Source organism: Lates calcarifer, unplaced genomic scaffold (assembly GCF_001640805.2).
Source record: "Lates calcarifer isolate ASB-BC8 unplaced genomic scaffold, TLL_Latcal_v3 _unitig_1073_quiver_1213, whole genome shotgun sequence".
In the NCBI taxonomy this organism is placed as follows: Eukaryota; Metazoa; Chordata; class Actinopteri; family Centropomidae; genus Lates; species Lates calcarifer.
The window spans coordinates 554-20,776 of record NW_026115272.1 but is presented as its reverse complement, the minus strand read 5'-3'; the positions used below and the strand labels follow the sequence as shown (position 1 = coordinate 20,776).

General features: G+C 39.2%; 1 protein-coding gene across 2 annotated transcripts; it reads left to right on the top strand.

Annotated features, from left to right (window-relative positions):
* Window positions 1-8,401: 8,401 nt before the first annotated feature.
* Window positions 8,402-19,843, top strand: LOC108886070 (inactive pancreatic lipase-related protein 1). 2 transcript variants are annotated; one of them, XM_018680684.2, is made up of 13 exons: window positions 8,402-8,471; window positions 8,551-8,605; window positions 9,375-9,526; window positions 9,792-9,911; window positions 11,441-11,575; window positions 12,571-12,679; window positions 13,411-13,530; window positions 14,333-14,449; window positions 15,746-15,864; window positions 16,840-16,969; window positions 17,535-17,649; window positions 18,355-18,522; window positions 19,720-19,843. In XM_018680684.2, exons 2-13 carry the CDS (start codon window positions 8,551-8,553, stop codon window positions 19,787-19,789), a joined length of 1,410 nt encoding a protein of 469 aa, XP_018536200.1. In that variant the 5' UTR covers window positions 8,402-8,471; the 3' UTR covers window positions 19,790-19,843. The 2 variants fall into 2 exon arrangements, with proteins under 2 accessions (XP_018536200.1, XP_018536201.1); XM_018680685.2 differs by lacking the exon at window positions 8,402-8,471 and having other exon boundaries at window positions 9,378-9,526.
* The last annotated feature ends 380 nt before the right edge of the window (window positions 19,844-20,223 follow it).

The window sequence follows — 20,223 nt, the reverse complement described above, 5'->3', positions numbered from 1 at the left end:
TGTATGTAAAAATGCTTAAATCATCCCAGAAAATGTTTTAACTTCATAATGTTAGGTTAATAAAACCTACAAATTTACAAAATAAAATACAGAGGAAATTTACTCTGATCAGACAGAATCAGAGCAGAGCAGTTAATCAGAGTGATGCCGTCTGTTGGACACATGTCACAAATCAGCTGCTGGTAATACAGTTTATAGCATGGTCATTGAAAATTCTGGATCCTGATTGGTTGGAGGGTGTGGATTAACTTTTAGTAACTGGACTTAACAAATGACTTATGTGTTTGTTTGCCTTTCTAAATCAATGTGTCGCATTTAACTGTATAGACGGCAACAGCTGAGCCTCATTATGATTATTTGTATAACCACAAAAAAACCACCGACCAAGAAAACAAACAAACAAAGAAAGAAACAGCCTCATGTTTATATGAATCTGGACATCCAAATCAACTAACAGCAGGAAGAGGAAAGAGAGGACCAAGAGAAGACCAAAATAAGAAGCCACGCTGAAGCTTGTAGCCTCGTCCCGGGGGGGGGGGGGGGGGGGGGGGGCAGCTGCAGGGCAGGGAGAAGACCGGAGAGGAAATGTGAGCAAACTACACAGAAAAATAAAGCAATGTGGAGAAGTCACAGGTAAGAGCCTGTGTCTGGGACAGAGAGGGAGAGCACCATGTGATGTTGTCTCCACCGGACAGACAGTTTGAATAACATCATGAATCACCATTCTCTGTTGTTGAGACATAATTGGTGAAAATTTCTCATTTAGATCAGGATTATAAAACCCTGTAACATCTGTGTAGAACTGATCCATGTAATATCCAAGATGTTATTCACCAGAAGTCTGAATAATATTTTAACAAGTTGATATATCAGTCTGAATTAATATCCACAAAATTCCAGTTTAAATGTTTTCAGGCTTTAGATGAAATGTATAATGACTTCATTAGACACAGAACAGCAGTGTGTCATGATATCAGATAACCCTCATCAGAGGCCCTTTCAACAGGCAGTGAGGAGCTTTTCCAAATCAGCCTCCTGATCTGACAGCAGCTATTCTCCTGGTGGCCCGATACCAACCTATTTTGTGGAGTGAGGTGAAGCGGTCACAGTGTGTGCTCCTCACTGCCACACCACGCTAAAGAATCAATATTCCACTGGAGGGGAGACGTGCGCCGGTCCCTGATGTTTACTCACACTACAAAACTACAGCAAGCGAGGAGAGAGCACAGAGCGTGGTCTGGAAAAAAATACAAAACCCGAGGATGTTCTAACGATTACCTCAGAGAGTAGAGAGGAAAAGAGACAGAGCAGAGAACGGATGGAGGAATTAGAGGTGGAAATATTTGAAGGAACTTATATAGTTCTATAGGACACCAAGTCTGCTGTGCAGTAATTAGAGTTTGTCTATTTCCTTCTTTCTTTTCCTGTTATTACACATTAGACTGGACGATATGAAACTTTTTAATATGCCCTGCAGTTTATCATATAGCATGATTACATTATATTAAAAACATAGATAAGTATAAAATGAATTGTATGATGTGATGTCTCACGCGTGTGTGTAATATTTCCACAGTTTTATTTCAGTGCCAAAAAAACGTAAAAAAATACACACAGGAAAATGTACACATTGAACCATCACAGGAACACAACAATAAACACACACAGACTGTAATCAAAAGCTATCAGCTGAAGCCAGGCAATAATTTGTTTTAAGAGTAATCACAATATTACCACCCTGGTGCTCATATCTGCTCTTTTTATAAGGTCATGGCTAACCCCATCCCAGTTTCCAGTCTGTGCATTTCAGCCGTCAAATGTTTCTCAAGTCTCAACAGTCTGATTTTGGCTGTGGACTCTACACATTCTACACATTCCACATATGCATGATATTCATGATAAGATAAAACTAACCTGTAATATTTTAATATTAGATATATTTCGATATTCACTGAAAGGGCAATATCATATCTACAATACAAATCTACAATGTCTAATGCAATTTAATAATTAATCATTTATCATTTAATGTTTGTTTCATATGAATATTTACACTTATATTTTATACTAGGCCAAGCTATTTCCTCAAACAGCTGGCCACTGTTATTTTTATCATCCGTTCCTCAAACAGGAGAAAGAGTGCTTTTGTTGGGGACTATTTTCAGCTGCAGATAATTAACCTCCAGTGAAAACTCTGGCAGCAGGACAGTGATCCCCCCCCCCCTTAAGTTAACTGTTGTTGTCTTTACATGTCTGAAATCTGTCTACTGGAGGGAGAGGCAACAACACCGAACCTGCCTATTTCCAGATATTTCTCTGATATATGCAGTGATGCTGTCACTGCAGAAACACACAGAAAATATACAACATTTACCAAACAACAGCATTTCCGTGGCCACGTTCTACATTATATCCACTGAGCCATCACAAGAGTCCCTTGAAGGTCGTTTTGCTCCAGACACACGGCTCCAACATGACAGTAAAACACCACAATTTTTATCTCTTGCTTAGAACTTGATACAGACGTCGTCACATCAGCGTAGAGCCAAAAACTCATAACTGACATGCTTCTGTGCAACTGGATCTGCCTGTAACCTGTCACTGAAACTTCCTGGGGACCAATATCACTTTTACATTAAACAGCAGATTAGTGTTAAGGCAGTTAACATTTATATCTGTTTGGAGCCTCTGATGCACACCTCCGCTGACATGGAGGGAAATTTAAGATGGTATCTGGAACAATGTATGCCGTCTGTTACAGAGATTTTCCTGCAACAAACATTTTTCATGTCTCACCCAGATACATTAAATTGGCATTACACATAAATGTGATAGCCCATGTGTTCTGCTCACATTAAGCTGCCATAAAAGAGAAAGATATACTGCAGCAGCTTAGACCAGCCATTTGTAAACACATACAGTTTTATTCCCTGCAGTTACAATAATCACATGGATGTTGAAGTGATTTAACTCAAAAACTGATTATGTGGGATTACTGTTAAATCTGACGATGTGTGTATCGAAACTACTGATACCCATGCCCATAAAGGGTCAGTTCAGTGACTCATCTGTGCCCATAAATCTGCTGGCTGCCTAAAGTGTCTGCCTATCATTTGAGGAAGTACAGTCTATTTGCATTTCATTATTCCTCATTGATATGGTAGATTATTGTCTCGGAGGAGGTGGACTAAATGAAAGCGAGGAATGTGATAAATATAATTAGGATTCAAGCAGAAAACACCTTCATGGTAATTACTGTTGAAAATACAGAGTGACAGAGTAATTCAGCAGACTCCTCTTACTGTTTGTTCCTGGTAGGAGATTATAAAAAATTAGAACTGGCTGATACAAGCTTTTCAAAGTTATTAACTAAACAAAATGACTCTTGGTGATACTTTTTATGAGCTGTTTGCTCAACCTGTTTAAAGTGAGCTAAATCCCGGGAGTTAATTACAAGCACTGATTTAGGAAAAAGTTTCAGGTGTGAAGATAAGAGAAAACACATGAATCTTTTCGGCTCCTCTGAACTGAAGGATCATAATAAATAAGACACAGGATCAAATGGACACAGGATCACACACACACACCTAAAAAACACTAGAATACAGACATCCTCAGTGACAGACTGCTCAGAGTCAACAACATGTCTCTATATCAGCCCAGTATCAGTCAAACCAGAATTCATACAATGCCCTTCACCTCACAGCAGGTGTGAGCAACTACACAATCAACCATTCCCTGCAGCTTAGAGCCGGCGATGGCACACCTGCTGGGATGTTAGGAGCACACCTTGTTTGGGGTTAGATCGAGAACAAAGCCTTCTTTTTCTCAGTAACAGTACAGAAGATATGCGGTCGACACAAAGGATTTATGAAGACTGATATGAACAAGTCATATTTCTGACTTGAAGCCTCTGAGCGAGCGTACAGCTACGGTGAAATCTGACCACGTTCATGTTCTTAAAGAAAACACCTTTCAAGAAGAATTTAGCAGTGATGCGTCTTCACGGGAACAGCGTCTCCAGAAAAAGTCTAGAAAGCCTAGAAAAAGTCTAGAAACGCCTCTAAAGCTCACTATTTGTTTCTTCTTGTTTCTGGACTTCAAATGAACGACAGTATATCTATTCACCCAGCATCACCAGCTGTGGTGTTGTTGCCAGATACAGTCATAAGCACAGGGTCTGGTCTCTCCACAGATGTGATTTCACCAAACCTGGCAGTCTCACACAGTTGCTCGCAGTCATCCTGCCTGGCTGTTGTTCCAACACATGACTACAACCAAAAACAATAAAAACACATGTTGCTATTGTTATATTTCTCTTTATTGTCAGATTAAACTGACAACATACAGCATGGTAGGGTTAAGCTAGGCTCTAGCATATGAGACTGATACAGTCTTGAAAAGAGAGCAAATAAGTGTATAACCATTGAAACTGCAACTGTACTGTCCTGCATTTCTTTTATTGTATGTTGGTTTATCCATTCTTGTTTTATTGATTATTGAATGTTGTACAGTGAAAGAAAAAGAAAAAGGTGCTTATAAATAAAACTTATTATTATTTCCAAAAATGTTGAACTCTTCCTTTTAATGATGCTTTTCAGTGCTGTGAGAACCCCGAACTTAACTCCATTCAGCTCCATTGTATTGGGGTGGAGGCAACTATCAGTATGAATAGGCACCACGAGAGGTGAGCAAGAAAATATTTTTTGTAATTTGGGTGAACAGACCCACTGAACACACCTGATATTAAACCACCTCTAATATACCAACAAAGCAACATGTCTGTTTGAAGCTAATGTGGAGTCATAATAGAGACAGTGACGGGTGTGTGTTTCCTGAGGGTGTTTGGACCACACACACACACACACACACAGACACACACACACACACACACACACACACACACACACACACACAAAGCAGTGAACCTGGTGAAGAACTCATTTAAACCTCCAATTTGGACTAGTTTGGGACCTGAAGTCTTTCAAATGGTTCTTGAGCTCAGTGCTTGTTTTAGAGATTTGGTGGAACTGTGTTGTCCATATGCCAGGTGGCAGAGCACACACACACACACACACACACACAGCCTCACACACTGGAAAATCAGTAACTATGCTTTCTGATGTTTCCGTTTCTTTCTCCATCTTTCTCCTTCACTTCTGCCCCTTTCTATATTTTTTCTTTTCTATTCTCACCTTCTCATCTTTCTCCTCCTTTGTCTCCCTCCTCCTCCTCGTGCCCTGAATGCCTGGTTCAGCCTGTGGTCCTGCTCTTCCTCCAACTGTAATACATTAGGAGGATTAACATTCCTACAGTAAGCCACTGCAGTGCAGACCCAACCTACTGAGCTTTTCTGTCCTAGTCCCCAGCCCCTCCAGCTTGTGCTGTCTTGCATGTAATTTCCCGTTTGCCTTAGGACTCCCCCACCATCCTAATAATGGACCCTAACATGCACGCCACGCACACAGATTGAAGTCTGTACTACAGGTACAGTCAGACAAACACTGTGGTTTTCTACTTGTACAACCAACTCAACTACAACTACAACTCTCAGTTGAAAGTATTTTTTAATTGTCATGTTTTTGAATATTATAATTTCATACCCAGTGTAGCTCTTGCTCCATTTTACAGGATATCACTATCTCCTGCAAAAAAAAAAAAAAAAAAAAAAAAAAAAGTAAACACTGGAATTCATCGTCTTTATTCTTGCCTGATTTCAGGCAGATTCTTAACTTTTTAAAGTCATCATATCGTCATAGAAGCCATAAAAAATATTATATATGTTGTTATTCGATATTATTTATTGTTAACAAATCCCATTAAAATTCCTGTGGCTGTCAGTTTCATTTGTTCCTACTGAAGGAAATCTTTAAAAAAGTCTGAAATATATCGTTTCATTTTCAAAACAGACTGCAGAGGAAACTGATGTGTAGTTTTGTATGTCTAATTCATTAATATATTTACAACTGTCACACAGACAGTCTTTTATGATGCAATGTTATGATTGTTTTTTTTTTTTGTCAGAAATACTTTATTTGCTTAAATTGTTTGCTCATATATTTCTTAATGTCAGACACTGAATATGTGTCTTGCTAAAAGTTGTGGAACATTGATGGAAAATTGTCCAGGATGTTATCTTTAGTTGAAGTCTGACATGCTGTATCTTTATGAATATTTTAAAATGTTGTTAATAAATTAAACTGAAACAACTCCAGGCTGTGATAAACTAACTGCACAGGATGTAACCTCCACTAAGCGGAGTCAGCGAGCCTGAACCCCGGGGGAAAAGAAGTTCAAATAGAAAGGTAAAGTACTGGTTAACTGTAATTTACAGCACATGCAGCTCTGAGTGGTTGTTGTACAAATACAAACTTGACCAAACCTAATGAAACAAAAACAGAGACCAAGCTTTAATGTTGACTGGTCCAGGATCAGTGGGGGCAACACCACGGTGTGTGTGTGGGACTGTGTCAAAATAAATTACAATGATATAAGGAAGGAACATGTAACCCAGTTCTTTATTTGTTTTTAATAGTTAATATAACAATCATGGAGCTCTGTGACACAGATTAATAACATACACAGTATCAGGCTCTGATACACACACAAGATTTGTTAGTAGAATACCTTCATTTTTGGTTTGAATATATATATATATATATATATATATATATATATTTTTTTTTTTTTTTTTTTTTTTTACACACACGCACACACACACAGGCTCCCACCGGCTGTAGCTGAAGCTTTTGTCTAAAACCTATTCCAGACACCTCTAATTGGCTGGTATTTATCCAGGAGCCCAGGAGAGCAGAGTGCACAGGACTGTTTTCACATGGGATTAACCCAGGTCCAAATCCCAGCACACTTCACAGAGAAAACCCCAACACTCTCACCACATTATCTGGCAAAGATTGGCCCCTGCCGGCCTGTTTACCCAATCTGACTGCTCTGATTTGGCTCAGTGTTTTTCAGCTGCTGGTGTTGTTGCAGGCGACGGGTTTAAAGTTGCTATATATATTATTTTAGACATAAATGACATAAATGATAATACATCATGCTTTGAAACAAATATCATGACAGCCTGGAACTACCTGTATTTCACATAGCAACACTGTGGGTGAGACATGTTTCTGAAAGTCTAAATATTGACAAAATAACATACAAAGTCACTATAATTTGGACCTTCCATTTACACAGTGTGTGGCTCCTTGGAAGATGTGTATAGACATGCAATATTAAAATGCAGCAGTGTCCATCAATACCACACACAAAAGCTGAGATTTTTGGAATCATTCTGTTATTTGTCAACATGGAGCACAGCCTACTGACCCTGACTCCTCCTGTTCTCTCAGTTAGGTTATGCCCAGATTATGTTTTTCTCTTTATTTATTTGTTCGCTGCTGTGGCAGCAGATGGCAGAGTTCACATCCACAGTCCGGTTAGTGGTTAGACTGGACTGACTGATGGAGGGAATAATCCAGCAACAGAATCAATCAATTAAATGGAAATGAACAGACTACAAACTTTCTCTGACCTCATCATGTTACTGAAAAACAAAATCCAGTCGCAATTACATTTTCCTCAAAACATAATTGCTGTTGCAAATCAGCTGTAAATAAAATAACTTCTGGGAGACATGGTGGTGCATACTGAAAATACAGTGCATACAGGAATTGTGTTCTCCATAACAGGAAGCAGTAGAATGCCACCCACAGAAACAGCATGTTGCTAGGTAGATACTGATCATTGTTTGCTTACAAAAAACAATGTGAGCATGTTTTGAACATTTTTGAACATGGTTAATGTTCAAAATGTATGTGATGTAATATTTACCTCATTTAGTGTAATGACTGTGACATACTGAATGATTTTAAGGCATGATGAATCAGTTATGAATCTCAAGGTGTGAGGCAGAATGATCTCAGGCTCTGAATTAAAGAACACACACAGATGCAGTTACTTGCTCTCTAATGCCATCTATTGGACACACACACATACACACACACACATACACACACACACACACACATACACACACACACACACACACATTTAAATATATAGCTGCTGATACAGATACAATATTAGATTTTTGACTATATTCACGCTGTTCTGATAAGTTACTGTGGTACTGTGGTTGTGAATGGGGACATCAGTTCGTGTTTTGCCCTAGTGCTGACTGTGTTGCATTGTATGCTGCTGCAGATTATTACCAGCTGCTGATACAGAATAGACATGTTATTATGAAATCCTGTTGACTGAAGAAATCTACATGGGAAAACACATCTGTCCAAATGTAACTATGAATGACACACATATGTAAGTAATAAGTGACCTGTGTCGGACCTGACATATCAGTCTGCCTGGCACCTGTGTCTTTCCCACTCTTACGTGGACAAAAAGTGCATCTGGCCGGAGTATTTAAAGCAGTGCAGCGTTGGTTCACCACCTGCTTGTCTGGCCTCAAGGTACGTACGCAGCATGACTCGTTCATATCTTTATTTCATTTCTCTGAAACCAAAAATTCTCATGGGACTTGTCCAACAGATGTTACAGAAATGGTGTTTGGGTCTGCTCTGCTTCCTCACTGGAGCATCATATGGTAAGTTGACTTTAACTTAACAATTTTGCTGAAATGGCAAACTGATTTAATAATATATTTAGGGTGGTATGTGTGTGTGTGTGTTTTTTTTTTTTCATTTTTGATTTCAGGTTGCAGTATAATGTGTTGTATTGAAATAATATAAGGTTAACACTGAGTGAAATATTCGAGCCTTTGACTCCATATGGCTGCACTATTCAATCAGAGGAGATGAGTTTATAATGACTGACCCAGCTGCTTGTTAAATTTAACCATATTCCTGAAAAACTAATTAATTATTTTTGATGATTTTATTCTTGCCAGTGGTGGAGCAGCTTTTAGATGATGTGATAGTTTCCATTAAAGAACTTATTTGGAAACTGATCCAAATGTTGTACTAGTTTAGCTTAGAATGAGCTCCATATGCACACGAGTTATGATCACATTTGTAGAGTATACCAGTTACATTTTGTGTATGTAAACATAAGAGTTGCCTTGTCTTCACAAAGAATTTGATTTTATGTTGTAGCCTTTTGTGAAGAAATCCCCGAATCAAATTTTCATCCAAGAAAGCTTTGGATTTGGACAAACTAAATGGATGTGGATGTTGGGTTCACAGTGTAACCTTAGCAGTGCAAACCTTGTGACCATTTACTATAAGCTGTTTGCAACCTTCATTTAAGGGTCAGCTGTCATTTCTTTCTGGAGATTCTGTGAATTTAATTGAGTTGCCACTATGTGATATCAAAACTACATGTGAGGGAGAGTGGTGTGTTCTCCATGCCCGCAGCAGCTGAGGTCTGTTTTGATGAGCTGGGCTGCTTTAATGACCTCCCTCCCTGGGGGGGCACTGTCCAAAGACCAGCCTCCGTTCTGCCCTGGAACCCCGAAGAGCTCGGCACCCGCTTCCTCCTCTTCACACAGAGGAACCGCTACTACCAGGTGGGTGAGGTGGAGGCTTCATTTTTTTGTTCTTTTATTTTGTTGTCAGATGACTGAAGCCTTATATTGACTTCAGCTGCACTTTAGAAGAACTTTTATTAGTTTATTTTTGCCCAAAACAAGAACTTGGATTTCATCCCTCATCACATGCTTTTAATGCATATATAGGCATGTGAGCAATGTATTAAGATAGACATGAAAAAATGTGAACCTGTTCTTTAAGCTCTCACTGTGTTCATTATTGCTTTCCAATGGAAACCATCAGGAGATCAAGACTGACCAAACCATCCATGCCTCAAACTACGGTGGGACGAGGAAGACTCGATTCATCATTCCTGGTTATCTGAAAAAAGGAGATGAGGACTGGCCACAGGAGATGTGTAAGGTAGGACACACAATGAAAAACTTCTGACATTTGATCAAGATGTGCCACAAAATAATCATGTTTAAAATTTCAGCTGCGAGTTCTCTGGAACAAGAACCCTAATCCTAACCCTAACCCTAACCCTATTAACGCACTAAGAGGTCTTGAGGCAAAAAATTGAGTTGTATGCCTCTATTCTGCCCTTGACTGCCTAATTAGTTTGTGGTAATCTAATGTAGCACAGAGTCATTGTAAATAATAAACACTGGGCAAGCACAATATAAACTACAAAGACCTTAAACTCTATTTTAACTTAGAGTCCCTTTACAAGAATGATCTCCAAGCTCAGGTAATAATGCAGTGACTTAAAGTCTCCATCATTACAGTTTTATACAGATTATATAGTAATAAATAAATAATCTTGTATTTCATCAAATTAACCAGCCACAAACTGGTTGCCACACATGAACCTGGACCCCCTGAGGTCTGGGGATATGATGCAGTTGCAGGTAGTTCTGCACTGATGACAGCAAAATCTCAGTGAACTAATCTCAGAGAAGAAACTCTGGCAACAATCCTTACCTCTCTATAGATATTTACATTAGCGTGTGTACGCAATGCCAATTAATTTCTCAAATCCTTAAAGGGTCAGTTCATCCAAATTAAACGAAACTTACTTGATCACTTCCCTCTGGTGGAGTATCCATCCAGTTAATTTTGATTTTGTTTGTTCAAGTTTTCAGTCTCTGAGTTTCTGCTTCCACTCCAGTACAGTGGAAGTGAATGAATTTCCAATAACCAGAGGCCTGTGCTATGAAGCAGGATTTGGGTTAGCGAGGTAACTTCAGGTTTAACCCTGGGTTTTCAGGGTTACAACGGTGGTTCACTTCTTACTGTGGTAAATCAGGGGATGGTTTGAGAACCACAAACCAAAATCCTTTCACCTCAACAGAAAAAGAAGAGATATCTCAAAACCTAGAATAATAATACCAAACCAATCTGTGTGGTACTACCAGAGGTAGCATAGTGTCCTAATGTCCCAAAGTTTCACAGAGTAAATAAGAATAAAACAGAGGTCCTAATTATCAGCCCCAAAAGGTGCTCAGAGCCCCTGCAACAGAAATTACTCCAATTTTTGTGTGTTCGTGACTAGATTACTGTATGGTGAAGCCCCTGAGTATATTTCTGAATGGTTGTATACTTACAGTAGCTTAAGGTCACCAAGGTAGGCTGACCTGTACACCAAGCACTCCTGAACTTTGGAATAGTTCTCTTAGATCAATCCACTCTACTGACATTTTCCCTCAAAACTCACTTATATTGCCTTTCTTTTCTTAATTGATGTTATTTCTTGTTAATTATATTTGTTCTCTTTGGTTTGTTACTGCCCTGCCTCTCTGATTTCATTGTGAAGCACCTTATGCTATATGATTAAATCTTTATATTTATTTATTTATTGGTCCAAGAAGGTTTTTTGTAAATTGGGTGAACTGATTCTTTAATCCTCAATTTCATCAAGTCTATGTTGACTAACTTGTAGCTTGGTCTAGGTTATGCTGAAGTGGGAGAATGTGAACTGCATTGCTGTGGAGTGGAAGAAAGGTGTGAAGACTCAGTATGCCCAGGCTGCCAATAATGCCAGGGTGGTGGCTGCCCAGGTGGCATCCATGATCTCATTCCTCATGGTAATACAGAACACTGTCTGACACTGGTGTGCTGTAGGTGTAGGTCACAACTACAAAATAACAGCAATGTTCCCCTAATAAATGGACTGTGAGTGAGGAAAAAAACAAGTGTTCTTTCTCAAAGGAAGTGACATTTCAGGAAATATAAGGGCTCATTGATCTAAAGTAGAAGGTGAGTTTAGCAGCTCCTATACAGCTCAGCTCTTTATCTGGGTCTGCAGAATGCTTGAGGTTAATCAATCTAGTTTTTCTGTTTCAGGTAGTTAAAAATTCCAAACCAGCTCTATCAGAGAAAACATCAGCCTTCATGCAGTCATCTGCAAAATGTGGATTTGAACTCATCCAACACCTGCCCTGCTCGCCTGATCTGGCCCCTCAAACTACTACCTCTTCCCCAACATGAAGAAGGAGCTCAGTGGATGCCATTTTAACAGTGATGATGACATCATAGCTGCCATGACCATTTACAGCACCTGAACCAGAAAAACCAAAAGTTAACTTAGCTTCAAACTTTCTGTAGATTCACTCAGAGAGCTGAACTGCATGTGAATGTAATGAGAGCTGTTTAACTCATCTCCTTCTACCTTAGGACACAAACCTGTTAATCACCCCTTGTATATATGTCCACCATTTGTTATTGTACTTCCATAAAGTTTGGGTATTCAAAAAATCAAGAGACAGATTTTAAAAAGGATTGTCATAAGAGCATAAGAGGTTAATATGTATAAATCCTCATGTAGAGCGTATGTTTCATTGCATGTGAAAAAAAACTGCATATTACTGCTTTCAAAGAGCTGAGTTATCAGTGTAATCACAGGAGCCAGAATAAACTTAACATTACGCAACAGACAGGGTGGAAAGGGCACGGACTGACACAACTGGGAGCTGAGAGGAAGTTCTCATATACAAACAGTGATATATGACAAACTGTATGTTGGACATATGAGGAGTAGATACAGTAACTTTGACTTTAATGTACATGTTTCGTAACACAGGGTAACTACAAGCAGAAGGCTGATAAGTTCCACATCATCGGTCACAGCCTCGGAGCTCACATTGCAGGAGATACTGGCAGCAGGATCACTGGCCTTGCACGCATCACAGGTAAACCTGCTGACCAAACACAAATGGAAATCTAGCTGATTGCCTCTGATCACTAGTTTGACACTGACTGATCCTGGCCCATGTTGGTAAAACGCCATGTTAGTCTGCAGTGTGTATAAGAAATCTTGGAAGATCAGTGCTTCCTAGACAATTTTTTTGTATTTATAAAATCAAATAGTCTTAATGTCAAGTTATCAAAAGAGAATGCTGTGTTTAGAAAATTATTAGTAATCTGATACTATATTAACAGCAAATATAATTACTTAAAATACTCATTATACCCCCTGGGCCTGGTGAATGAGTGAGCTAAAAACAACACTTAGGCTGAACCAGTTTTGATCAATTTTTCTATTTAAAAGTGTTCAGGTGACAAAGAGGAAAACAGATTAGAAAGTGGATATGGAGAAAGGAAGAAAGTCAGGGACATCTGGTGGGTGGATGAAGTATGACAGGTGACAATGCTGGAGGGAACAAGGTAGGAGGGGATGGCAGGTTCAGAGGGGCAAATAGGCATCCTGGACAAACACTACAATTTTATTTTTGACAAACTGGTGAATCTACAGCATCTTAATTTGGGGGAAAGTATGTTGTTCTTTGTTGCAGTTCTTCTTGTGAATTAGTTCGCAGAGAAAGCTGAGTTGGGAGAACTTAGCTAGAGGAGTACGATCAGATGGATGACAGGGCCCTCCATGAATCTGTCAGTGATTTAATACTGTTCTTCCTCTGTGTAGGACTGGACCCATCTGAACCTTACTTCCAAGACACTAACGCCTCCGTGCGTCTAGACACCAGTGATGCTGCCTTTGTGGATGTTATTCACACCGATGGACTTCCTTTTAACTCCAAACTTGGTACATATCACTGTTGATCACAGTGAATAAGATCAAAATGGGAAGGATTCATTCAATGTACTGTAATGCCAAGGTCCAAATGAGTAGTTTACTCTAACTTGTAGTGGTTTCAGAATGAAACCAGAAGTCAAGTCAAGTCAAGTCAAATTTTATTTATATAGCGCCAATTCACAACAGAAGCTATCTCGAGGCACTGTACATATAGAGCAGGTCTAGACCGTATTCTTTATCTTATAAAATTTACAGAGAGAAACCCAACAGATCCCACCATGAGCAGCACTAGGCGACTGTGGCAAGGAAAAACTTCCTTTTAAGAGGCAGAAACCTCGAGCAGAACCGGACTCAAGGTGGACGGCCATCTGCCTCGACCGGTTGGGTTTAGACAGATAGAGAGGGGGGTGGGCGAATGGGGTAGGAGAAAGACAACATTGCAGGTACACAGACTAAGTCAAAATGTAAATAGTAGTAGTAGTAGTAGTAATAATAATAATAATAATAATAATAATAATAATAATAATAATTATTATTATTATTATTATTATTATTATTATTATTATTATTACAGCTAAAGGAATAATAATGACAAACAATGGTACATTAATAGCACTAACACTATCAATAACACTAGAAGAAAATAGACAAAAATAACTTTCTACAGTCTTTAAACATTTTCAGCCAGTTTCAATTAAGCTGCCTCATAAAGTTGAGAGATGAGTTGTGATCACAAATTTCATCAGATTTTGGTCAAATTAATTCCTCTGTCATTTACTGTACCTAATGATTTCTGTTTCGACCTTCTCAGGTCTGGGCATGTCACAATCTGTGGGCCACATTGACTTTTATCCCAATGGAGGAGAACTGATGCCCGGCTGCTCTGCCAACAAAGGCAGTCCCACTAACCTGGATGCTATCTGGGAAGGTAAGATACATCAAGAACCACAAACAAATTTTAATAGAGAAAGTGAAAATGCAATGAGCACATTGATGGTTTCGTTATAGTTACACTTTCTTTGTCACCCAAACAAAGACTGCAACAATCAAGTCAGCGATTTGGATTGCTCTCCATTGTTGTGTCTAAAACTGGTCTAGAACTCTTTTACCATTTATAATGTCCATGTTGTTTAGATCTGAACTGAAAAACTGTAGCTAAGAACAGCTTTTTACCAGATAGTTTTTCTTTTGCAATTGAAGGTAGTGCAATGTATGATGTAGGTAGGTAAATTAATCTGTAAACCAATGTACTAAACAATGCACCAAAAGTAATAGAAAAAAGTATCACGGTCAATACAACCATTGTTCACAATAAAATCTATTTTTTGGTTGGTCTAAATCTGCAGAAGTTGCTAAGATCCATTGTTTCTATTATGAGAGTAAAATATCCATAAAAAGTGTTAGTGCGACCTTTGATAATTCTGCTTTGATATACTCGACACACTACATGTCCATGTCTCGACTCTACAGGCTTCACAGCCACTCTTCCTATACATAACACAATGAGTCATATGTCCTATTTTCTCAACCATGCAACTTACAATGCAGAGCCCCCTGTGGAATATTGGAGTTGTCCCAATGGAAAAATCGTAAAGAAACCCCAGGCAGAGTTATTCCTGCTGGTCCCATCTGAGCAAATATTTTCTAAAATGAATGACGACGGCCTTCTTTTGAAATGTGCTGCTGAGTAGCAAGGCTCAAGTGGCAGCATTGGTGCCATGCCTGGGTCAGGGGTGGGGGGTGAGGGGGTGTTGGCACAGCTGAATATGCCACTTTTGATCCTATAGATAAGAGAGGGAGAGTGGGAGCCAGGGCTGCATAGCTGGAGTTCTTGGAGTGTCTGGTGTTTGCCCTGTACTGGAGGAGAAAACAACAGACGCCATGACCTCTTTCTATGTCTGTCTCTAACCACCACTGCTTCTCTATCTCTCTGTATCACATTCTTACTCTTCTCCTTATTGTTTTACCAGTGCTGACTGACAAAACCTCCTAAACCTATCTTCTGCAAAAATCAGTGCTAATTTTCATGGTAAAGTGATACCCTGATAGTTTTAAATATAATTCTCCCATTTCAGTTGACAGCTTTTTGCTGACCCCAGTCGGAAGGTCATCAGTTCGTACTGATTCGTTCGGACATTTGCATCACTTCTCTTATTCCTCCTAACATTACCCACCGTTAACACCATGGCCCTCTCACCTCTTCTCCTCCTCTCTGACATGCCAGGTACCATGAGGTTTAATGACTGCAACCATGTCCGCGCCTATCAGTACTACAGTGAGAGCATGGTTAAACCTGGAGGCTTTGTAGGATTTCCCTGCTCAGACAAGGACAGTTTTGCTGCTGTAAGTCTTTGGTTCAACTCCTCACCTACATCTTTCAGCCAGACCATTCTTAATACAAAAAAGAATAGAAATACTGTCATTAATAGTTCAAAGGCTACTTTTCTATTGTAAAACAGGTTTAGAGAGTGTTGTAGAAGTCAATAGTCAACCATACAACTCCTGCAACTAACTTTGGTCAATGGATCCAAACAGTTAGTGCAGAACAGGACATTCTTCTGTAATACAGTCACACTTTGTATGAAAAGTTTACTGGATATGTACAATAAAGTGTCTATTGCAGCTTCAGTGGTCCCAGAAAAGATTCTACAGATGAGGGATCTGGGAGACACTCATTTTAAAAAGTGAGTCGGATGGGCTCAGACAAGAGAAATGCTGGAGGAGGCCCATTTCTCCAACATCCCAGCATGTGTATGGGATTGCCACCTGTTGCTGCTGTGTGACACTGATATGGCTGTGAACCATTTCTTTGGTTTTAGAAGTCAGTTCGGCAAAATTGGATTTTTGTTGCAGCAGTGGGGGCGATGTAAATGGGCTTCCCTCATGTCTTCCTTGGGGAGAGCTTGTATCTGCAGCTGTTGGTGTTAATGACAGTTTATCCCTGCTTTGGACACATGTCCCGATCAAAGGAGGCCTAGGGAGCGCCAAGCATGACCTCATATGACTATGTCCCTGTTGAGAGATGACAGCACCTCCTTGTCGTTCACCTCGTAAACGCACTCTGGTGTTTTTCCTGCAGCCATAGCTGACAGCCACAAAGTCAGCTTGTTCCCACATGGTAACTTACTCCATAACCAGTGCCATTCTCCACCTTCATATTTATAAGGTGGCAATCTGCAACATTTTAAAGGACTACAGGGGGAAAAGTCTTTTAGGTTTGTCACTTTTCCCTGACTGTTTACTGACAGGAGAAGACTCTTACACTCCATCATGTGGTGAGCTCACCCTTCACACTTCACCATGTCCTTGTCTTCACAGGGAAAGTGTTTCCCATGTGCAAACAACAAATGTCCTCTGATGGGCCACCGTGCTGACAGGTTCACTGTGACTGATGGCATTTCAAAGACAAAGTACTTCCTCAACACAGGCGGTTCAGAACCCTTTGGCCGTAAGTACCCTGCCCTGGCAAAAATAACAGTGTGACTCGCACAATCAACCTTTGAATCTCATTACTGTCCAGTTTTAGCGTTTTCCACGCTTTCATCTCAGTTGAAGGATAGTGTACTATGGGCAGGTACCATTCTCCATCCCAGTAGGCTCATCTTTTTCAGCTGAATTTAGATAATTAAAAATGCTTCATCATCCATTAAAACCATTTCTATGATGTCCTGAATGAAAAGAAATGAAAAAAATTAAATGTAAAGCAAACTGTCACACAGTACTTAAGTGAGTTAGGATTACTGTTAAAGGTTGTAATGTTTCCATTTTGATTGGTTTTGGTAACACATAAATGCAGAATGGAGAGGGCCATAGTCTTTCTGTAGGGAAGATTTGTTCATTCACTTTTTGCCGGCACTGTGCTGTAGAGTTTCAAGGTTTCCGCTGCAACAGCAATATAGGTAACAATCTGAAAAATATTTCATCCCTGTGCTCTTGGATAATCCCCACCCATGTATGACACCATACCAGAGCTATGGTGAAATAATGTGCTTACTAATTCTTTTCATTTCTAGGTTATAGCTACAAAATGACAGTAACTCTTGATGGTTCCAAGTGGCCTAATCCAGGCTTCATGTTCGTGGCACTCACTGGAAACAGTGACAGTACCAAGGAGTACCAGCTTCATGTGTAAGGATGATACGCACTATTCTCTGGTTTTGTTAAGGATTTTGTGCTTCATTTTGTAAACTAGGCTTTGAGAGCTTGAACAACTGTACCTCCTCTTGTCTGATCAGGTAACTACCTGCTACCTGAAGCACAGATCTAGTCCTTTGCAGATAATAACTGATTGTGTCATTTCTGTTAGTTACGCTGCTGAACTACCTTTCATCTCCTCTACTACAGTAGAGGGTTTTCTGAGTCAGCCAAGGTGGTAGTAAGTGGTAATCCCAAAATCCAGGCTTCAAAATGTCCTCTGAGGGTTGACAACCCGAAACTGGCATTGGCCATAGATTGTGTGGGATAGAGCAGTTGATTAACAAAGGGCTCTAATGTGATGGCTTACTTCTTAAGTTAAAACAGAATAATGAAAAAGTTTTCTCAAGTTCGATGCAGACCAGACCAGAGCAGAAAGCTGCATGATGTAAAACTAGAATATTGCTCACATTTGGTCTTCTGGAGTCAGTGATCACACAGGAAAAAGTAGTGAGATTATTACTGTATAGACTGTGTGTATAGTGACAGCAATGAAAGTACAAAGTGTACTTAATGAGTTAAAATCTCACCACCTAACTCTGTTGCAAAGTTACCCAAGGGAAAGTTTCTTTTTAATTAACATGTTACTACATCTCATGAATTGTGGTTTAAGTGTGATCTGTTGTGACATTTCTCAAGGGGTACACTGATGCCTGGATCGACTTATGAAATGTTGTTCAACGCTGAGGTGGACGTAGGTGATGTGACGGAGGTGAAATTCCGGTGGAACAACCACATCTTTAACCCTATGAAACCCAAGTATGGAGCTTCTAAAGTGGAGCTGCAGAGAGGAAAAGACAATAAGACGTAAGTTTGTCTCTTTTGTAAAGATGACTGACAGTGAGATGATACAAAGAGTGAAAATCAAGCAAACCTACACAGCAATATCTCATTAATCATCCACCATTTTCTCCAATATAACTCTGGAATAGACAGTTTGATGTTATAGGTTGTATATAATGTTGGTGGTGCTTAACCATGAATAGTACATGCCCCTTTATTTTTAACCAAAACTGAGTATTGCTACCATATATATAATAAGAAATATTATGTATTACATAATATCATATATTATATATAATATTGATCACTCTTAACCTCTCAGCTTTTCATAATAGTTTCTGTCGATACCTTCCTACCTGCCTACCTTCCCTGGTATGTTTAATTTGTGCTGTGTGTCTGTTCTCTATCTCCATCATCATCAATGTTTGCAGTACACCTCTTAGTGGTACCATGAAAAATCAAAGCATGGGGATGTGGCTATATTTGTAATGAACTGTATCTGCATCAAACAGTTTTTCCCCTTAAACATACTTTTCTTTTTGTCTGACCTCATTAAAGTCATACATGTAGAGGACTAGTGGAACCCTTCCCTTTGCCACATACTTAGTTTGCAGATTTGATGGTGAGAAAAGAACTGGTGGTACATCAAATAAGGAAATATTTGTTTCATGTCTTAATGTGTTTTACACTTTATATGTTATATGAGCACAACTTGGCTGTGTCTCTGTTTTACCTGAACACAGTTGTGCTTGAGCACATGGATGGTACTAGCTTTAGCCACTAGAGGGCAGCATGGTACTGCCACTAGTGCCATCTAGTGGTGAGGGCAGCTGGGGGGTTGGGATTGGAGTAAGATGTTATAGAAAGATGTAGAGTTCATCTTGAAAATTCTTCTCTATAATATTATGTGATTCTTTGCCAGCTCATTTCTTTTGTACCTATCAACAGAAAATGAAACATAATTATGGATTTTTTTTTGTTTGTTTGTCCCTGGAACAAAACTGCACTAAACTCCAGGTATATTTGCTGTTTTTGTAATTACATTTTGTCTCCTCAGCACACACAGATTTCAAACAATCACTGCATACAAAGGTTTATTCTTCAGTCCTAATATCAGTGGGTTAGAAGAGACTGCTGTTTAGACACCTTTGTAAAGATTAAACTGAAATATTAATTTAGATTCTGCTCAGTCTCACTCTGTCTCTGTCTCTTCCTTCACAGTGTCCTCTTCTGTGGAACAGAGAACGTGGTGGAGAACGCAGTCCAGTCTGTGCTTCCATGCCAAGTTTAACCAGTCATAATCACCATGTTACTTGGGGTCTTTCAATAAAGAACTTGATTTGCACACATTTTATTATTATTATTATTAAACTTTATAGAATGACACTATGGAGTCCACAAAAGCCAAAAGATGACATCTTTATCTCTGTGTACAAGATATAGATTAACAACCTGCAACAACCTGATTAAACAATTAATGATTTGTTCTGTAAAATGTTGGAAAATGTAAAAAAAAACAAAAAACAAAAAACAAAAAAAATGACTATCACAAAAGACCAAAGTAATGTCTTAAACTATCCAACACCCAAAGATATTCTGTTTAAAATCTGAGAACATAAGACTTAAGTTTTAGAAACTGGACAAACAATGACTCAAAATGATTAATCACTCACCAAAATTGCCAGAGATTAATTTTCTTTTGATTCCTTCCATGCAAATTATCAT